The sequence below is a fragment of the Oryctolagus cuniculus genome, chromosome 1 (genome assembly GCF_964237555.1).
Source record: "Oryctolagus cuniculus chromosome 1, mOryCun1.1, whole genome shotgun sequence".
In the NCBI taxonomy this organism is placed as follows: Eukaryota; Metazoa; Chordata; class Mammalia; order Lagomorpha; family Leporidae; genus Oryctolagus; species Oryctolagus cuniculus.
Window position 1 is genome coordinate 235,264,546 of NC_091432.1, and position 20,044 is coordinate 235,284,589.

A 20,044-nucleotide genomic window follows, 5' to 3' on the forward strand; every position below is an offset into this window, starting at 1 on the left:
GGTCACTTTTTGTGTTGCACGCAGATGGGCAGCAGCACCAGCCCTGCCCAAGTCTGGGGTCGCGTGCCGGCTTGGTGGGGGCTGAGCTCTGCAGAGACGGGGCGGATGTGAGTGCAGCGAGGGTGGGGTGGAGCCCCAGGGCTGCAGGGAGCCAGGGGGCAGAGGAGGGAGGGGCAGGGCAGGGCCACCCCTGAGCCTGGGCCTGTCCTGTGCCGCTGCCGGTGCCGCACAGCTCACGCACAGCTGCTGGCAATGCACGTTGCTGACCCACAGAGCCTGTGGCCTGGGATCCAGTCCCAGCTCCGTGGGAACCTCTGCCCTCAGGTAGCCGGGTCTGGGCCCTCGGCCAAGGCTCCCCGGGCGTTCCCCACTCAGGGCTCTCAGCCAGGTCACTGACCAGACCCTCAGATGCTGACCAGGCTGCAGGGGGCTCTGTGTTCCTGCCCCTGGGGCCTGTGCATAGGCAGCTCACGACATCCCACCCGGCAGAGAGAGAGAGAGAGAGAGAGAGAGAGAGAGAGAGGAGCCCGCAGAGCTGCAGCCCAGGCCTCGCCCACTATCCCCCTTGCCCAGTTCCGTTTCTTGGGAGCCGACCCGGAGTCCAGTCCAGCTGAGGGGAGGGGTCACACCCGTGGGAGCCAGGAGGACGATGGCTGGGAACCAGGGTCGGGGCCCTCCCCTCGCAGACCCGAGGTGTCCCCGGGCTGACGGTGGACGTGGTGGGAGGGGGGGGCAGGTCCCTCCCCGGGAACACCCTGACTGTGTTCACGTCAGCCCGTCTGCTCCTGAAGCCTCCTGGGAGTGCAGCGTGGCCAGGTGTGGGCCCCTGAGGGGTCTCTGTGCACAGGTGGCCCCGGGGCCCTGGGGAGCCCAAGGGTCTGTGGCCCCCAGCGTGGGGCTGAAGTCTGAGCTGCCTAGGGTGGGCCCGGTCCCTCCCTGGCCATGTCAGCCCCACCTCCCTCTTCTGGGAAAGGTGACCCGGCCACAGCTCCCTGGGGTCGGTGCCGGCATCAGGTGGTGTGTGCACGGCTCGGCCCTGCCTCTCTCACCTGTCACCCTCGGCACGCACACGAAACAGCCGCAGGACCCTGCCCCAGGGGGGCTTCCTGCTGCTCACCTGGGGAGACGGGGGCTCACCTGGGGAGCAGGTGCAGGCGCACGGAGGTGGGCTTCTCTGCCCAGGCCTGGCCTGAAGCCCCGGGGCGCTCTGCCTCCTGGGCAGCAGCTGCTGAGGGGATGAGCTGGCCCTCGGGTTCCCGGGGTGCCCCGGGCAGCTGCCTGCTTGGCTCCTGGTGGCTCAGAGCTGAGACCCCCAACCCCGTCTCCTTCTCCATCACCCCACCCCCACGCCCACCCCGCCGGGGTCTTCCCGGCCAGTGTCCCTGCTGCTGTGAGCAGAGGCGGCCGTTCCTGGGGCCTCGGCCCCTGCTCACCCACGCACAAAGGAGAGGGTGGGCTCAGAGCTGAGCGTGCTACCCTCGGCAGGAAGCCCCTCCCCCACCGGCTCTCCCAGCCCAGCCAGCCCTGGCCTGACTGTAGGGTGCCGAGCTGCTGCCTCGGGGGTCCAGACCCTGCCCCCGACACCCACCCGAACTGACTGAGAGGAGGGAGGAGCCCACGAGGCACTCCCAGTGTCGCATCTCGGCGTGGTGGGCTGCGGGCGCGCTAGGGGGGGCCCGTCCCCGCCATCACCTGGCCGTGCGTCAGGAGGACACAGGCGAGGGCACAGGTGCAGGCGGTTCCTGCATGGCTGACATTCATGGGACAGCCACGGCACAAAGTGTCCTGTGTTCCCATGGCAGGGTCTGGGGGAACTTGCAGATAAGAGGGTTCCAGAAGGCAAACATGGCCCGGCCTTTCCTGCCGCAGCCCCTGTGCCAACGGGCGTCCTCGGCTCCTGGCCCAGTGCAGGAGGAGTGAGCTCACCACGCGCAGCTCTGCCCCGAGTCCAGGCCCCGGGAGCCTCTGCTGAGCGCAGCCCTGGAGGCCGAGGAGCCCAGGGAGGGGGACGGCGGGACCTGCGCTGAGAGCATGGCCCTCGCTCTCGGGACAGGCACCCTCTCCCCAGCTCGGGGAGGCTGGGGCCGGTCAGGCTGCACCTGCCCGAGAGCTCTGTAGGCTGGGAGGTCAAGCTTCCCTCCCAGGGGGTGGAGATGGCAGGGTTCTGGGGGGGGGGGGGCAGAGGCGTGAGCGCAGGACCTGGCATCCAGCCAGATGGGCAGCAGTATGGTGGGCACGGGGGCGGCCCGGCCAGCACAGACCTCAGCACAGACCGAGGGAGTCACAGCTGCAGCCCCCAGCCATGCAGGGCGCGGCCTGCCTCTGGTCTGGAGGCTGCGCTGTGTCCCCTGCCTGCCTGGGCCCCTGCTCCCCGGGAGGCCACAGCCCCGGGCCTGGGGTGTGAACAGTGGTCGGCCTCCCCTCTGGGTCAGGGACCCCCAGCCACCCCTCCCCACGAGCAGGCCCGAGGCCAGCGCTGCCAGCCCCAGCGCCCGGAGCCCACGGACCTCGGTCCAGCCCCACTGAGCTGAGCCGAGCGGACGTCTCTCCCGTGGCGGGTTGCGTGTGTGCACGCGTGTGCGCCTGTGCGTGTAGAGGCGGCACTTCAGGTGTTCTGGATCACGGATGTGTGACAAATGCTGGGACTGCGGGTGGCTGCTGTGGCGCAGGGCATGAGCTGCGGGGGCGGTGCCAGCTCCCGCATCGGAGTGACCGGGGGGGTCCCGGCTGCTCGGTTTCTGATGCCGGTTCCTGCTAACTCAGCCGGGAAGGCGGCAGAAGATGGCCCACGTGCCAGGGTCCCGGCCACCCCTGTGCAGACCCGGCCAGAGGCCCTGGATCCAGGCTGTGCCCTGGCTCTGACCTGGAGTTGCAGCCGTGCGGGTGTGAACGTGGGGGTGGAGGACTCTCTCGGTCTGTCGGGGTCGCTCTACTTTTCTAATAAACGCATAACCACATACGTAGGAGAGGTCAACGCGTCCTCGGGATTTCAGAGCATGACCCCCTGCCCCCGACACCGTGTGAGCGTGAGAAGGCTCGGAGCCAGCCCTTGGGCGCTGGGGGCACTGGGGTCCCGGACGCAGCCAGGTCCCTGCTGGCTTCCTGATCCTGGCGAGCGGCAGCGGGGTCCTGCCCTGACGTTCAAGGTCGGGACAGGAGAATCCGAAGGAGCCCAGCTGACCCATGGCTGCACGAGTGGTGGTTTCCACGGAAACTCTGCCGCGGGGCCCCTGCCGTGTGAGAGGACCTGGGCGTCGACCTGGGGAGAGGACCCTGGGCGCTTCCTGCTGAAGCCGTGTCCAGCTGTCACTCACTACCCTCCCGCGAGTCAGCAAGAAAAACGCTCGGTCGTCCCCACCGGCCGTGTGACCCCTGCTGGCCCCTGACTGGCCCGTGTGTGCTGGGCCCGGCTGCGCCCACCTTCGGAAGCTGGGCTCTGGCTGTGCGTTGCCCCTGGACGGTGCTGCTGACCCCGCTTCTCCTGCTGTGTCAGTTCTTGCAGAACCCTGCGGGTCTGGCTACAACACGCTCCACGCGGCTCCGCTCTTGCTACAGCTCCTCTGGGGCCGCAGCGTTGGCCCCATGAAGCCGAACTGGGCTCTCCTCTCCCTTCACCCAGATCTGTGTGCCCTGCGCCCACTAATGGGCGTGGGTCTGCCATTATCTACTGTCAATCATCGGTCCTGTCTAAGGAGGGTGTGGACAAGGTGCATTTCCCACAATGCATCGGGCCGGTGCCTTCCTCTCCACAGGGGGCTCGGCCTGTAGCACCTGCTCACCCCTCCTCCGCCAAGGCCCCTGCTTGTCCACTGCCGAGCTCCTGGGGGCGTGGTCACAGACGCTGTGCACGGAGCATCGGAGGTCTCCCTTCTCCCACCACATCACCATGTTTGATGTTTGTTCTTGTTTCCGACTACCAACATTCCCGCTCACCCGTCCGGTCCCCTGCCCGACCTGCGGCTGCTCTGGGGGTGAGCAGAGTGGGCCCCGCCTGCTCAGTGGCTCAGGAGCGAGGGTCCGTGCAGCGCACATTTCCACGCGGTGGGCCTCATTGTCCTGATTTTTCTCGGGTTGAGGGTCCTGCCCAGACCACAGGAAGTTCTGCCGAGACCCACGCCCAAGCTCTCTCATCCTCACGGCACCCGCGCCAGCAGCCAGCCAGGGGGCGTGGGCGCAGGGCGGCCAAGGCCACATCGTACCCGAGGCTCCACACCCAGGGAGGTCAGAGCCCTCCCCTGGGCGGCAGCCCTGTCTGGGTGACCTTTGCGGAGTCAACAGCCGTGATTGAGGGACGTCCAACATCAACGACACCTGAGCCGGTCCGAGGCAGCGCTGGCCACGGTTGCGGCCAGGAAGGGATCGGCCGGTCCTCGGCGCCAGCTTCCGGGAGGACCCTGCCCCGGCCCTATAAGGGTGGAGGCGAGAGGAGCTGAGCAGACTCACCCAGCCCGGAGCTGACCTGTTGCAGCCGAGAGCGCAGACCGAGATGCAGACCCTGCTGCTGGCCCTGGGCCTCGGCCTCCTCGTGGTCCTGCAGGCCCAGGACCCCCTGGACGTGGAGGCGGAGAGCCAGGCCGTGAGGCTCCGAGAGGGGAGGGCGGGGCGGGGCTCCAGGGGGACAACCGCGCTGGGGCAGGCGAGGAACTCCTGTCCTGAGCAAACCTGAGCCTGAGGACCCCGGGCAGCAGAGGGCCGGGAGTGAGGGTCCCTGGGATCCGGCCCAGGAGGGACTGGGAGGCGGCAGGGCTGGGTCTGGGGAGGCCACTGGGTGCTTTCAGGGTGGTGTGGTTGTGGGGAGTGCGCCCCGTTCCTGGCCCTTGGCGTTCAGGGTCTGGGGGCTGCAGACCCTGCGAGGGGAGGCCCTGAGCGTCCGTAGGGCCTGATGGGTCGCACCCTCACCAGCCCTCAGGGACCTTGTACATGAAGGCCATGGCCTGGGACAAGGAGATTTCAGAGCTGAAGCCGGATTCTGTGGGCCCCGTGACCATCGTGGCCCAGGACGGGGGCAGCCTCAAGGTCACCCTCAGCTCTGTGTGAGTGTCTGCGCACTGTCCCCACACAGGAGGCTGGGCAGGGATGGGGGCGCTGGCCACATGGGGTCCCCAACGCTGAGCACCTGGGCTCTGAACACAAGCTGCCTGCCAGGACCTGGGCTGGGAGAGCCTCAGGAGGCCCTAGAACCAAGCCTGTGGGCCCAGGGGCACCTGCAGGGCACTGCCCACCTCCCCTGCCTGGGCACCCGTGCCCCACAGGCCCATGGGGAAATGGAGTCTCATCCCAGCCCTGGGTCAGGCAGGGGGCCGGGCCTGCACTCTGGACTCGGGACCCTCACGGCGCATGCCTGCTCTGTGCACCCCAGGGTGGGGTTTACACAATGACCAGGTGGGACACGACCCCCGGCTGAGGGCATGGCATGGACACAAGGACCCTGTGCCATCAGGGCAGCCCTCAGTGGGGGCGCCCTCCCGTGGGGGTCAGCACCTGCTCTCTGGCCTGGAGCTGACCCGGCTCTCGCTGACCCTGGCGGTGGTCTGATGTTTGCCTCTCCTCCCCACAGACACCCCCCACCCCCCAGAGCACATGAAGGTGCCTGCGGGGCTGGCTGTGCACGGCTCCTTGTGCGGAGGACCTGCTGGGGGGCCTGGGCAGTGAGGGACGAGGAGAGGCCGTGGCCACAGACTGTCTGGCAGCGGACAGGATGGCTGGGAGGGCAGCCACCTGGAGGAGTGGCCCGGGGCTCGAGGCCACTGATTGACCAGGGCGTGGCCGCCTGCACTGAGGCCAGCTGGGCCTGCCTGTGTGCAGCTCTGCCTGCTGCTCCCTGGGCCCGGCTAGGACCCGGGTGCCTCCAGGCCCTGCGCAGTGTCCGCTCTGAGAGGGAGGTCAGCTGGGACAGCGCTGCCCACTCGGCTTCTGTTTCCAGGAAAAAGGGTCAATGCCATCAGTTGAGCACCGTCCTGGAGAAGACGGAGCAGCCGGGCGTTTACTTGGCCTGTGAGTGTGGAGGTCGCGGGGTCCAAGTCAGCGAGGGAGGGCGAGGCCCCCCCCTCCACTCTGGCCCCCTCTCAGCCCACCACGCCCGCCCTGGGTCTCCTTGCCTTAAAGAGTCCAGCACCTGACACCACGCTGCACGCGAGACCTTTAGTGCGCAAGGGGCCCGCCTGTCCAGGGCTGTCCCTCGGGGAGGCTGTGCCCCTGTCGGGTCCTGTGTCAGGGTTGGGGAGCTGCGTGTCCATAGCAAACTCTGCCCACCTCTCACCCCCAGCCTCCCTGGGCCTCCCTGGCCTGGCCACGGCCGTCCCTGGGTGCAGGGGATCTGGGGAGGTGGGGCACCCAGCGCCTCAGGGGACCTGGTCCAGCAGCTCTGGGCAGCTGGCAGCTGAGGTGTTGGCCGGGCTGGGGCGGGGCCACGTCCCGGGGCCTTTCTGAGGGAGGCGTGGCCTCGTGGGACCCCTGTTCCCGTTTTGCAGTTGAGGGCAGGACCACAGTGCAGGTCACTCAGATGAAGGAGAAGGACCACTGGGTGTTCCAGTGCCAGGGCGAGATTCACGGGCAGCGGTTCAAGCACGCCAAGCTGATCGGTGAGCCCCCGCCTCCCACCTCCTGCCGCCCACCTCCCTTGCCTCCCGCCCCTCCTCACCCCTCCCTGAGAGGCCCCTGGGATGCAGGGACCCCCCCCCCCCCATGCAGGACACTTGTGTTGATTTCCTGATCCAAGTCCGTCCCGGTGCCGTCTCCGGAGCTCAGGGCTTCCCCGGATCAGCGAGTTGGGGGCTCAGGGCCCGGGACCCCTGGAATCCACAGGCAGCTGAAAGCTCCCCAGCCCCAGGATCTCGGGGTCAAAGCTCAGAGGTGGCCGAGGGCACCCTCCCAGCCCAGGGGCTCCTGGGTCGCCAGGCTGGGATGCAGATGCCTCCAGCCCGGTGCTGCCCCCACCCTCCTGACTCCTCCCGGCCTCACCTGCAGGCAGAGACCCTGAAAACAACCCGGCAGCCTTGGCGGAGTTCGAGCAGCTGGCAAAAGACAGGGGACTGAACGCGGAGAGCATCTTCGTTCCCACACAAGGAGGTAGGGGGACGCACCTGCCCCTCCCCGGGCCCAGGAGCTCGGGCCGCAGGGCGAGTCCCCGGGATGTCCCTCGTCTGGGGCTGCTCTGTGCTCGCCAGGGTGAGGAAACGTCGGGTCGGAGCGGCCCGGGGTCCTCTGACCGTGCGTCTCCCTCTTCCTGCAGAGAGCTGCTCTCCCGCGAGTGACTAGGGTGAGTGGCCAGAGCACACCTGGGAAAACCTGAGTCTGGGGTCTGATGGGCGGCAGGAGCCGCGGGCTCCAGCCCCTGCCATCCTACCTGGCAGGTGAGGCCCACCTGGCCAGACAGGGGTGGGCTCTGCTCCTACACCTGTCTTGGCCCTCAGGTGTGGCTTCAGATGCCTGCCCTGGGATCATACCTGGGCGGTGGGGGAACCCTTCCACGGGGGGCCATTCCCATGGTTCTCTGGGGGAGACAGACTGTCCACCCCGCACTGTCCAAAGCCGCGCCCCGGGTCTGCTGGCCTCCAGAGCCCTCCCTGCTGGGTGCCCTGTGAGGTCTAAGGGGCAGGACTTGCCCAGGGCTCCACCAGGCTGTGGGCGGAGCCAGCATCTCCTGTGAATCAACGCCCTTCTAGTCCTCCGTTGTCCCCAAGACTTGCCGTCCCCACTCCCACAGGGAGCAGGGCTCTGGGCAGCCTTGGCTAGGCCCCTCCCCCACTGCCTGACCCTGAGGCTGGGGTCCCAGGTGCCCGGCCCATGCCACGCCCCCTGCAGAACCCCCCCTGACCCTCCCCTCTTCCTAGGGCGGGGCCAGGACTCTGCAGCCCACAGGGCCTTACCCCGGAGGACTGGAGGAGCCCCTCCCGGAGCCCAGCCAGGCCCTTCCCTGCCCCCCCACCCAGATTCTACATAAAGAACTCAAGCAGTCTCTGTGTCTCTGCTCCCTGGGGCTCCCTTGGGGGTCTGCGGGGACGGGAGGACCCGGCCTGCTCCCTGCTCTCCAGGGGCAGGGCCTGCACACAATGGGCATGAGGTAGGGGTCCGTGGGTGCATCTGAGCTAGGATGCCCAGCGCCTGGGCCCTGGCTGGGGTGGGGAGATGGTGTGGGGTGATGGGCCACTCAGCCCAGGGGTGGGACCTGGCAGAGCTCCTGTGCGGGTGGGGATCTCCTGGGCTCCCCAGGGCCTAACCCACTGGGGGTCGGGGCAGGAGGGAGGGAGGGGAGGACCCAGCAAGGTCACAGGCCAGGGCCAGGCCTCTCAGGCCCTCCAGGTGGGCAGCAGGCCCCCGGGCCCTGCCCCGCCCTCTCGGTGGGACCGACCACGTGCTGGTCACTGAGTGCCCGCTGGTGGCGTTAGGGCTGCCCCCTCCCGGCTGTCTCGGGGGTGTCTCGGTGCGCATGCGTGTGCGTGCCCTTGTCTGAGTCCTTGCTCAGCTCTGGGGCTGGCCCCCCAGTCCCTGCTGTGGGTGTTCCTTTCCTGTGCCCGTCTGAGGTCCCTGTGGCCTCCCGGGCTGGGCCGGGTGACCCTGGGCCTCCAACTGACCAGCTGAGGACAGCCCAGGGCCAGGCGTGTCTCCAGCAGCATCGGCACCACCCTGGACCCGCAAGAGGACTCCGCTCCACCCGGCCCGAGAGTGGGCATCGCCGGGGCCGCGGGCGGCCGGGACAGCGCAGCCACAACCCCGCAGCGGCCTGGGGTGGGGGCCGCAGATTCAGTGGCCGGGCAGACGCCCTGGCTCAGCTCTGACCACGCCTGCTGTGCCGCCCCCTGGCTGTCGCTACCGAGAATAAACCTGTGTTGGTTAAACCAGCAACTGTGCGGTCATTTTTCACTAAAGTCACTGGATACGGACACACACACACACAGAGACACAGACACACACATGTACACAGACACACACACACACGTACACAGACACACATACAGACACACTCGGACACAGACACATGGACTCAAACTCACACAGACACATGCACACACACACATGCACATACACTCACAGACACACACAGACACACACAGACACACACAGAGACAGACACACGCACGGACACACACACACACACACACGGACACACTCGGACACAGACACATGGACTCAAATTCACACAGACACATGCACACACAGTCACACACACAGAGACACAGACACACACACGTACACAGACACACGGACACAGACACACGGACACAAACACACACACAAACACATACAGACATACACACACACAGAGACACACACACAGAGACACACAGAGACACACACATAGACACACACAGACGTGTGAACCCTCACAGAACAGCAGGTCCACCTCGGCCCTGAGGGTCCCCAGTGTCCTGGGTGAACGCACACCCTGGCCCTCAGGGTCAGCCGCTGGGCAAACGTCAGGCAGTTCTTTGTCTCAGTGTGCGGTCAAGGCCCTCTTCATGTGCAGTGGGGGAGGGGTTCCCTCACGTGCCCACGTTACAGACGGGAACAGTGAGGCCCAGGAAGAAGCAGCCAGTGGGGTCATGGGGCGCGTGGCCTCTCAGACCTAGGATCCACATGGCCTCCACCGCAGGCCCCCCAGGGCTGGTCCTGAGTCCCGGGCACGAAGCTGGGCCCCCGCGGTGCAGGCAGCTGCTTCCCATGGGGCTCCGCCCCCGAGCCTGGGACCTGGACCCCCCATTATCCCTGCGCGAGTCAGCCCCACCCCACAGCAGCTGGCAGTGTCCGCAGCTGTGTCCCCGAGCGTCGGGCACGGACCTGCCTCCCCGGGCCCCGCAGGTCACGGAACGACAGGAGGGAGGAGCCAGGGCACCGGCCCGCAGCCCTGCTGCTCACAGAGGAGACGCCCGGACCCAGTGGCGTCTCGGCTCCTTCCTTCCCCTCCTCCATCCTCACACCCAGCACCGTGCACCGCTCCCTGCTGTGTGCAGGCACCGGGAGACAATGGGAACCGACCCCGGCCCTGCCCCCGGAGCTCACGGCCGAGCAGCTGGACGGCGTCTGCCCCGGCAGGAGTGGGGCCGAGCCCGGAAGCTGCTCCAGACTAGCACCTTGCAGCTGCCGCAGAGCTTTGCCGGCTCTCAGATCCCAGGACCTGCACGGTGCCGAGGAGTGGCGCTGCGCCTCAGCTGGGCTCCAGTGCAGAGCCAGAGCCTGGGTGTCCGTGTAGCTTCCCTGGACCCCGCTCAGCTCAGTCCCGGAGCCAAAGCAGGCCCCTCTCCAGCACCGCACCACCTCCACGCCAGCCTGTGGCACAGACCCAGCCTGTCCAACACCACATCGGGAGACAGACGCAGTGCATGCGCGCAGCTAGGACCAGCCTTAGCCCCACCTCCTAACGGGACCAGTCTGGCTCCGCCCCTAAGCTAGCGCCAATCCTGGAATGGATGCACAGCGAGAATCCACAGTGGTGTCCCCTCCACGCTACCAGCGAGAGCCCTGAACCACACACCTCCCGTCCCCCACATGCCAAGACGGGCTTTCCTTCCGGGATTGTTCTTCCGACGTCTCTTGCATTTTCACGACATGAACTTTATGGAACTGTGGAATCGAGCGGTGTGTGGCCGTCTCTTAGCTCGGGTGTGTGGCTCCTCTGTGCCGCACCTGTCGCTCGCTGTCCGTGGTCCTGAATCACATTCCACTGAGGGCACACACGTGTCGTCCACACACACAACCACTGCTGAGCAGACGTGTCCTGCTGGAGTCCGCGAGCCAGGTTCCACGCAGGGGCTCGCGTCTGGGCTTCCTGTGCTGTGGACTCCGTCTCTGTCTCTGGTCTCCGGGCTCACCCCTGCACACTCTGAAGAGCCTGACCCCCGGGGGTAGCTTGTGGCTGTGTCCCTCTCACACGTTATGCAACGTGGTGTCGATGTCTCCATGGTGAAGTGGGGACTCGGGGCACTCAGTCCCTGTCATGCTGTGTAACCCCCTCCTCTCCCACCCCACCCAGCACCCGGCTCCCCTGGGGGCACCCACAGCCATCCTGGGGCAGGGAGGGAGGCCCTGCTTGTCCAGGGAGCATCGGCTGCTGGGTGGGGCCAGGGACCCAGGGAAGCAGGGATGCTGCCGTGGGCTGGGCTGGCGCCCCCTGGTGGTCAGCAACAGGGCTCTGAGGGCATACACAGTGGCTGCGTGGGACCCTCTGTGTCCCCAGCTGTGACCCGGGTTCCCAGCGCTCACTAGAGGGAGCTGTGGAGCTGTGGAATGTGGCGCCCTGGGGCTCCGGGCACACTCTGAGAGTTGGGGGGGGGAGAAGGGGATGAGGACCCCACACGTGAGGGTTGCACACGGGGAGGGTGGCCTTTCCCCCAGCGAGGCTGTAATGCCACGAGCCTCGTCACCATCCGTCCTTGTGACCGGAGCTGCGACAGTGCCCGTCCCTGTGTCCCGTGCCTGGGACAGGGGCAGGAGAAGTCCAGCAGTGAGGGACAGCGAGGTGGTGCAGGCAGCGGGGTCCACGGCACTGAAGAGAAGTGGGCGGGGCCAGGAGGCACCTGGGTGGCGACCTGCCAGTGTCCAGGTGAAAACTGACCCTGGATGCCGGTGTGGAAGCTGAGCCACACCGAAGCCGGGAGACCGGAGCTCCATGCTGGTCTCCCACGTGGGCGACGGGACTGAAGGACTTGAGTCATCCCCTGCCCCTCCCCAGGCTGTGCACCCACAGGGAGCTGGACTGCAAGCAGTGGGGCTGTGACTGCAAACAGCACTGAGACACCAGACGCAGGTGTCCCAACCCACGCTGTCAGGGACCTGGGGACGTGGAGACCCTCGTCCTCCCGCCCTGGGGCTGGACGTGCTGCAGCCACCGCGAAGTCCACCAGGCGGCGCTCGCAGGCGGCGCCCCCGCCCCGCGCCTTGCCCGGGGCCGCTGGAATCCAGGTCCCCAGCACCTGAAGGCTCAGAGCAGCATCGCTCCCAGGACCGAGACCACAGCAGCCCGATGCGTGTCCCTGGGAACCCTAACCCGATTCTGCACGCAACGGAGCTCCGCTCAGCCACTGGCGAGTTTGGGGCACACGTGCCGACATGGATGATTTGGGGCACACGTGCCGACACGGATGATTTGGGGCACACGTGCCGGCACGGATGATTTGGGGCACACGTGCCGACACGGATGATTTGGGGCACACGTGCTGGCACGGATGATTTGGGGCACACGTGCCGACACGGATGATTTGGGGCACACGTGCTGGCACGGATGAGCCTTGGGAACTGTGGCTCAGGAAGAAAGCGTGGCAGAGGATCCCGCGTGACCCGAGCCCCTTCAGAGGCCCCTTGTGACCTGATCTCTCTAGGGATGCCCGGGACAGAGACACCAGGCCAGCGCTGCAGCTGTCACTCTAGGATCCTTCTGGGTCTGGCTCACAGATGATGGGGCCTGGAGGGAATGGGATGGAGGGTAAGTGGGGTCCCCAGGGTTCTCGGGGACATCATTGTCAGGAAGCAGAACTCCAGAGCCAGGGCACTGGAGGCATACAGGCAGACAGCTGTTAGAGGCCTTGGGCTGCAGGGGGCGCTGTCCAGCCCTGAGCACAGGCGAGTCCAGCAGGGCTGGCACTGTGCTTGGACTCCCAGGTCTGCCATGAAAGTGGCGGTGTGCTGACGTCACCCTGGCTGGAGCTGACCTCTGGGCGGGGACCAGCGATGCCTGGGGGCTCCTGGGCCCAGGCGGGTGCAGGCTCCCGGGGAGAAGGCAGGGTGGGGCAGGGGGAGCACAAGGAACCCTTGTTGTCACCCCCCAGAGTGCATGGTGAGCCCCTCCCACCCACACCACCCTCCCTTTCAGACCAGGGCCCACAGGGCCCCGCCCAGGTGCTGGCTGCTGACCCCGGCCAGCGCCGCCCACTCACTCACGGGCTCCAGGAAACACAGTGAGCTCACCACCTGCTCTGCAGCAGGGGGCCTGTGTGGGGAGGGGCGGGAGTCCTGCTCCAGGGCAGCCCAGAGCCGGATAAATGGGCAGCAGGGAGGCGGGCAGCACAGGGCAGCCGGGCCGGGACCATGCAGCTGCTCCTGCTGACGGCCGGGCTGGGCCTGCTCTCTGTGCTGGGAGCCCAGGCCCCTCAGCTGATCCCTGCCAGCGCTGAGGACGTGAGAGACGCGGGGAGAGACAGGGGTGGGACCAGAGTTTCCGAAGTCCTGGCCCTGGACATAGTGAGAGCCCTGGTCCTCATCCTCTGATCCCCACGGGATGGCGCAGAGGTCCCCTCCCCTGTCTTGGGTGACATCTGCCTGGCACAGACGGCCCCACGGCCAGGCAGTCACTCTGATGGGGTGGGGTCCTCCTCCTGTGCACCTGGGGGTGTGGCCCAGGGGCTGTGGGTCACTGGGGGAGGGATCCTGCTGTGGGGCGTGGTCTCCTGGAACTTGGGCTCCTGGCAGCGTCTCCACCCCCAGCTGAGCCCCACTCGGAATGCTGACTGCAGTGACAGCCACCTCAGGGTCAGGTGCACACGGCCATGGCCCCCTCTAATCTACGAGAGTGAGCGTCTGCAGGGAGGCTGAGGGCCCTGCAGAGGACCACACAGAGCCCAGTGCCCATCACAGGCTCCCTTATGTTGATGTCCTTGTTCTGAAATCAGAAGGACCCTGACCCAACATGCCCAGGGTCAGAGCCCTTGTCCAGGAGCCCCGGCTCCCCCTAGTGGCCAGTCTGGCTCTGGGGCCCCCAGCCATGACCCCAGGCGCGTCTCTGTCCTGTGCCCCAAGCCCTCCTGTCCCCTACTCAGGGATGGCCAACTGCCAGTCACCTTCCCAGCCCACTGTGTCGGGACCCGAGCTCCCTCTGCCCTTCCCACACCAAAGCCCTGTCCAGATCCTCCCTTCCCCAACACAATGGCCTGGGCTCTGCCCGTCCCAGGCAGCAGCCACAGCCCTGGACACAAGAGGAAAAAAAGGCCACGGGGTGAGGAACCCAGGGCCGGGACAAGCAGGGGAGGATGCCGGGGCTGGACTGGTGGCATTGTTCAGGCCCCAGGATGGTCCTGTTCCTGTGGGTACAGGTGGACGGACGGACACGTGGCATTGGGAGACCTCTGCCGAGTCTCTAGCTGAGAACTGAGGACGCCAGGGGAGGCTGCGCCAGCCGGTTCCCAGCATGGTGACAGCGGTGACAGCAGGAGCCTGCACGCAGGCAATGTGTGGTCCCCATCCCCAGGATGTCACCACCCTGCTGCCCTCTCTGCCCCCGCCCCTGCCCCGTCCCTAACAGCAGCTTTGCCCTGGGCCTTTGGGTGACTCCCTCAGCTGCTGGCTCTGTGGCTGAGGCCGTCCTGGGTGCAGGTGCAGGCCCAGGTCCCGGTGCCTGCCTTGCCCCTCGCATGGAGGGACGACCCCGTCCCCACCCAGCCTCTGCCCCCCACTGCTCGCCCAGCTGAGGGCCCCATTCCCGGCTCAGCCCGGGCCCTGCTGTCGCCTCCCAGCTTGTAGGCCGATGGCACATCAAGCTCTGGGTGGGGACCTTTCCCATTCCGGCCAAGAGGAGGAGCCACCCACTGCCTCCCTTCAGCACCCGCGGCAGAGGCGGGCAGGTCCCTCGTGGGGGTTCCTGGTCTGGACAACAGAGCCGCCTGGGAATGAGAATTCAGAGACCAGGACATGCCCGACGGCCCCGGGGGACACAGGGGTACAGGGGCCTCAGGTCGGTGCCCGCTGGCTTGGCGGGAAACGGCTGGGCTGTGGGGGCACCAGGCCGTCCTGACCTCGAGTGCCACCTGGCCGTGGGCTCTGTACCTGCCCGGGGTCTCTGGGGCCGGGGCCACAGGGAGCACACGGGGAGGGGCACGGATTCCCCGGGAGGCCACGTGCAGGGCCGTGTCCTGCAGCGTCAGGCAGGACACGCCAGGCCGCCCGTGGCCTTCTGGGGATGTGCCCCGTGTGCTCGGACTGCTCTGTGGGTCTTAGTCATGTCCGGAGGCCTGCGGGGCCCCGATCCTGACCGCCCTGGTGCCCAGTGATCCTTACTCGCAGAAGGGGCCGAGGGGCCGTCCCGGCTTCCCTGGGCCTCCCGTGACCTGGGCCAGGGCTCCTTGGGGTGGGGCTCCTGGGACCCTTGTGGCCGCCCTGAAGGCCAGTGCTCTCTGCATGACGGACACTAGGACATACCGGTGGGAGGAGCCGGCCCTCTGCTGGGGGACCCCAGAGGTCGGGAGCAGGAAGGTTGGGGAGGGGTCCTGGGCAAGGTCCATGCCTTGATTCTGCACCAGGAAACCCATTGGATGCATTCCGTTCAAGTTGCCCCTGGACATCGGATCCAAACCCGGCGTCTTCCACACCTGTAAGTGTGAGAGCGCCGCCTCCCTCTGCCTCAGCAGAGCCCGCGGGGCCTTCCCCAGGCATTGCTGAGTCTCCGTGCCCTCCCTGCAGGGTATAAGTACCCCATCTACATCAACTTCCTGCCGGGGAAGCAGCACGCCATCGCAACTTCAATGACACCATAGACTACTCCTACCATGTGATGATGATGCTCATGGGTGCGTCTGCCCTCGCCTTGTTCGCGGACGCTCCCTGGCTCCCGGTCCCTGTGCACACAGCCCCTGGGCCATCAGCCCAGCTGCCTCCGGTTCCCAGCCCAGAGCCCTGCTGGGTCAGGACACTTGGTGGGGGAGGGAGGGCGGGCTCTGAGCCTCCCGTTTCACAGCTGTCACTCCTGGGGTCCAGCACCGGCATCCACACCCACCTGTGCCACCCCTGCTCTGGGCAGGACCCCTCCTCACACAGCAGGACTCATGGGGGGTGCATAGGGCAGGGGCTGGGGCTCTGTGCACGATGCTGGCCAGGAGGGTCCGGGTGCAGCCTCTGAGACCCCGACTCCGGGACAGCCCGGGCTGAGGACATGGCCGGGGCCCCTGGGGGAGCCAGGGCCACACGGGGCTCTGCCGCTCTCCAGGGTGAGCCTGTGTGCGTGGCAGGGGTCAGGACCCCGCGGCCAGGTGGGGAGAGGGGCCCTGGGCTGGGAGCTGAGCGCCGCATGGGGGCTCCACGGTGGGACCCCTCCCTCCTCACACTGGGCTCTCCTCCCGGCTGCCAACCGCAGGCCCCTTCCTCAGCTAGGGGATCCCCAGCCCACTGTCTGCCCTCCAGGGCCAGTGCGGGGCAGGACCCCTTCCTGGGGGCTGGGGGACGGCCCTGGGGCTGTCAGCCTGGCAGGAGGCCCCTGCACTCAGGAGACCGAATTCCAGACAAGACCCAGGCTCCCCCTGCCTGGGCCCCAGCTGCTCCTTCTCAGGATGCTGGGGGTGGGTTCTTGGGGTTCCCTGGGGACAGCAGGCTGGCGGCTTCTCAGAGTCCAGGGCTCCCCCGCGAGCTGTCAGGGTCAGGCCTGGCAGGGGGCCCTCCCCAGCCCACCTGCTTCCCCAGCGTGAGCCAGGGTCGCCCGACTGCACCCGCCCCCACCTGCAGGCCGCACCCTGGATGGAAACCCGGAGGCTGAGGCGACCTTCGAGGAGTTCGCGGAGAGCAAAGGGCCGAACCGAAGCGACATCGCCAGGCCCCCTCCCCTCGGTGACCTGGGGCTCCCCCGTCTGTCACTCACCTGTCACTCACCCGGGATGAGGGCTGACGCTGGTGCCTCTCTGTCCCGTGAGCGCTGACCCCTCCCCGCCTGTCTCTCTGGGTCTGCAGAAGCCTGCGCGCTGACCCCAGACTCTTAGTGCCGGGGGCGGCACCGCCTGCCCAGGAAGGACCCGGCCCCGCCCCGCGCCTGCGCTCAGAGCTCCAGCCTGGGAGCCGCCCCGCCCTGCCTGCGTGATGGAGTCAGCGGAGTGGCCCCTCCCTCCAATCGCTGGCGCACCACGCTGATCCGATGGCAGGAGCCAGGTGCTTCTCCTGGTCTCCCATGGGGTGCAGGGCCCAAGCACTTGGGCCATCCTCCACTGCACTTCCGGGCCACAGCAGAGAGCTGGCCTGGAAGAGGGGCAACCGGGACAGAAACCGGCGCTCCGACCAGGACTAGAACCCGTGTGCCGGCGCCACAAGGCGGAGGATTAGCCTAGTGAGCCGCGGCGCCGGCGGCACTGGTGATTTCACGATGACCTTAGGCCCCTGCAGGGACACAGTCTGCAGCCACATTAGATGTTTCCGGCTGGCACTGGTTCTAAGTTTGCAGCATCACGAAACAGGGTTTCCACGACACACAAGGTGGGGGGCTTGGGAGTGCACGGAAATGGGGTGTGGGCGGTGCAGGCTGGGCTGTCACATGGCTGTCCTGTTGGCCGGCCAGGCTGTCACTCAGGCCAGCTGAGGTTGTTGCTGGGGTGAGCTGGGGTGGGCCGTGCAGAGTGCAGCAGGCCAGGCAGGGAAGCAGGCTGGGCAGGGCTGGGCAGGGCTGGGCAGGGCTGGGCAGGGCAGCGGGGCAGCGGGGCAGCAGGCCGGCAGTGCAACTCGGCTCGTCTCTGCTGGCTCCCGCCCTGCCCACGACAAAGCCCCCCAGCACCTGCTGTTCCACGCAGAGAGAAGCTGCAGTCCTGACCATGGCCCGCAGCCCACACTCGCGTCCACCCTCGCTCAGGCTCCCCTTGGCCGGATGCCCCCTGGGTCGTGGGCGGAGGCTGCCGCTGTGCCCTACAGGCTGTCCCTGGACCCGCCAGCCCTCTGCTCCTCCAGGCCCACACTGCGTGTTCCTTCCGCCCAGAACCCTCGCCCACCCGCCCTGCTCCTGGCCCAATTCTGTGTTCCAGCGCCAGCTCGGGGAGGCGGGCTCCGACCGTGCCACTCAGAGCACAAACGCCCCCTTGTCACCCTGCCCTGGTCCACGCCGTGCCCTTTGCCTTTCCCCGGTGCTCATCACCTGGAAATTAATCCATAATTACAGGAGTCGGCGCTCAACCAGGAAGCAGCAGGACGCCCTGAGCGGGGGTTCACCCGGGGAACAATGGACAATGGGCCGGCACAGGGAGCCGCAGGGGACAGCCCGAGACGTAGGGGAGCACGAGGCGGGCAGGGGAGCCCAGTCCCTGCGCAGGGCTGGGCAGGGGAGGTGTGGGTGTGGCCCAGGGCTGCTGGGGACCTTGGCTGGCTTGGCTTTGGCTGTTGCGGATCCCTGGTCAGGGCAGAGGCCGGCAGGGAGGGAAATGCTGGTTGGGCCAGGCGGGCAGGAAGCCTCTTCCCTCCCCTGGGGCAGGTGGGCTGGGGCCCGGGAGCCTGCGAGACGCCCAGGGTGCACCTGCGGCGCAGCCAGGGCCCCAGCAGTTTGGCTGCCCTTCGCTCAGGCCACGGTTGCTGCCAGCTCACTGCCCGCCCGTGTGTGTTCTTGGGCACAACTTCCCCTTACTCCCTTGGTCCATTTTCTGTTCTCTTTTTATTTTTTTTAAGATTTTATGTATTTATTTGAGAGGTAGAGTTACAGACAGTGAGAGATAGAGACAGAGAGAGGTCTTCCATCCATTGGTTCACTCCCCAGATGGCTGCAATGGCTGCAGCTGTGCTGATCTGAAGCCAGGAGTTCCATCCGGGTCTCCCACTTGAGTGCAGGGGCCCAAGCACTTGGACCATCTTCTATTGCTTTCCCAGGCCACAGCAGAGAGCTGGACTGGAAGAGGAGCAGCCGGGACTAGAACCGGCGCCCATATGGGATGCTGGCACCACAGGCAGAGGATTAACCTACTGCACCATGGCGCCGGCCCCATTTTCTGTTGTCTTTTTAAAAGACTTATTTATTTATTTGAAAAACAGTTACAGAGAGAGGTAGCTACACACACACACAGAGAGAGAGAGAGAGAGAGAGAGAGAGAGAGAGAGGGGTCTTCCATCCGCTGGTTCACTCCCCAAATAACAGCAACCGCCGGAGCTGGGTGGGTCTGAAGCCAGGAGCCAGGAGCTCCATCGGTCTCCCACGCGGGTGCAGGGGCCCAAGGTTTAAGGACCTGGACCATCTTCCACTGCTTTCCCAGGCCACAGCAGAGAGCTGGATCGGAAGAGGAGCAGCCGGGACTTGAATTGGGACTCCGGTTTGGGATGAGCCCATCACCCACTGTGCCACAACACTGTGGGGGTCCCGGCAGCTCTGCACGCGGATGCTCCGGCATGCGGTGAGGTGAGGTGTCGGGCGGCCTGGACAGGGTGTGGGGGAAGTGATTGCAGAGTTCGCCGACCTGCGAGGCCCCAGAGGGATGGACAGCGATTTCTGGTGGGCAGGAGGATCCTGCATCTGCAGGGTCTGTGGGAGACACACGGCCGGGGCAGCACAGCCCAGGGACCTGCAGCCCGGGGTCTGAGCAGAGCAACGGCCACACGGGCAGTGCACGACCAACAGAGGCCCTGAGGGACCAGAGGCCAACGCCGGGTCACCCTCCCCAAGCACAGTCGTGACCCCAGGCCCCACCCGGTGTCAGACCCTCAGGGGGAGGAGCCTCTAGCGCCAGGGGCAGCAGCAGCAGGTGACCAACTGAAGTCCCAGCAGGGCCCACACCACTGTGCCCCTGGGAAAGCCTGCCCCAGAGGCTCGGCCAATGGGGGCCGGAAGTGGAAAGACGGACTCTACAGCCAGGCAGACCCCCACCCGCCCACCCCGCTCCCAGCCCGAGACCCTCAGCCTGAGCCTCACACCTCACCCAGAAACGACTCCAGTGGGTCACAGGCGCTCACCTGGGGAGCACGGACCACTGGAGCTTTTAGAAGCCACATGAGGCCGGCGCCACAGCTCACTAGGCTAATCCTCTGCCTGCAGCGCTGGCACACTGGGTTCTAGTCCCGGTCGGGGCACTGGATTCTGTCCCGGTTGCTCCTCTTCCAGGCCAGCTCTCTGCTGTGGCCCGGGAGTGCAGTGGAGGATGGCCCAAGTGCTTGGGCCCTGCACCCCATGGGAGACCAGGAGCAGCACCTGGCTGCTGGCTTTGGATCAGCGCGGTGCGCCGGCCGCAGCGGCCATTGGAGGGTGAACCAACGGCAGAGGAAGACCTTTCTCTCTGTCTCTCTCTCTCACTGTCCCCTCTGCCTGTCAAAAAAAAAAAAAAAAAAAAAAAAAAAAAAAGCCACACGAGAAAGTCTGGGGATGTGCAGCTCCGTCGGGGGTCCTCAGGTTTGTGAA

The 20,044-nt window shown here is 66.7% G+C and overlaps 1 protein-coding gene across 1 annotated transcript; it reads left to right on the plus strand.

Moving 5' to 3' along the window:
- Positions 1-4,266: 4,266 nt before the first annotated feature.
- On the plus strand, positions 4,267-7,957 carry LOC138845519 (lipocalin-1-like). Its single transcript, XM_070058424.1, has 7 exons — positions 4,267-4,576; positions 4,903-5,033; positions 5,924-5,994; positions 6,471-6,581; positions 6,967-7,068; positions 7,232-7,258; positions 7,833-7,957. The coding sequence occupies exons 1-6, from the start codon at positions 4,487-4,489 to the stop codon at positions 7,255-7,257; spliced, it is 531 nt and encodes a 176-aa protein (XP_069914525.1). The 5' UTR covers positions 4,267-4,486; the 3' UTR covers position 7,258; positions 7,833-7,957.
- Positions 7,958-20,044: the final 12,087 nt, after the last annotated feature.

What these genes read in the sequence shown, in the direction of transcription:
- LOC138845519 (XM_070058424.1), top strand. Translation starts at nt 4,487, where the DNA reads ATGCAGACCCTGCTGCTGGCCCTGGGCCTCGGCCTCCTCGTGGTCCTG. An exon ending in GCCGGGCGTTTACTTGGCCT is followed by an intron (nt 5,995 to 6,470) that starts GTGAGTGTGGAG and finishes CCCGTTTTGCAG; the next exon opens with TTGAGGGCAGGACCACAGTG. An exon ending in CAAGCACGCCAAGCTGATCG is followed by an intron (nt 6,582 to 6,966) that starts GTGAGCCCCCGC and finishes CCTCACCTGCAG; the next exon opens with GCAGAGACCCTGAAAACAAC.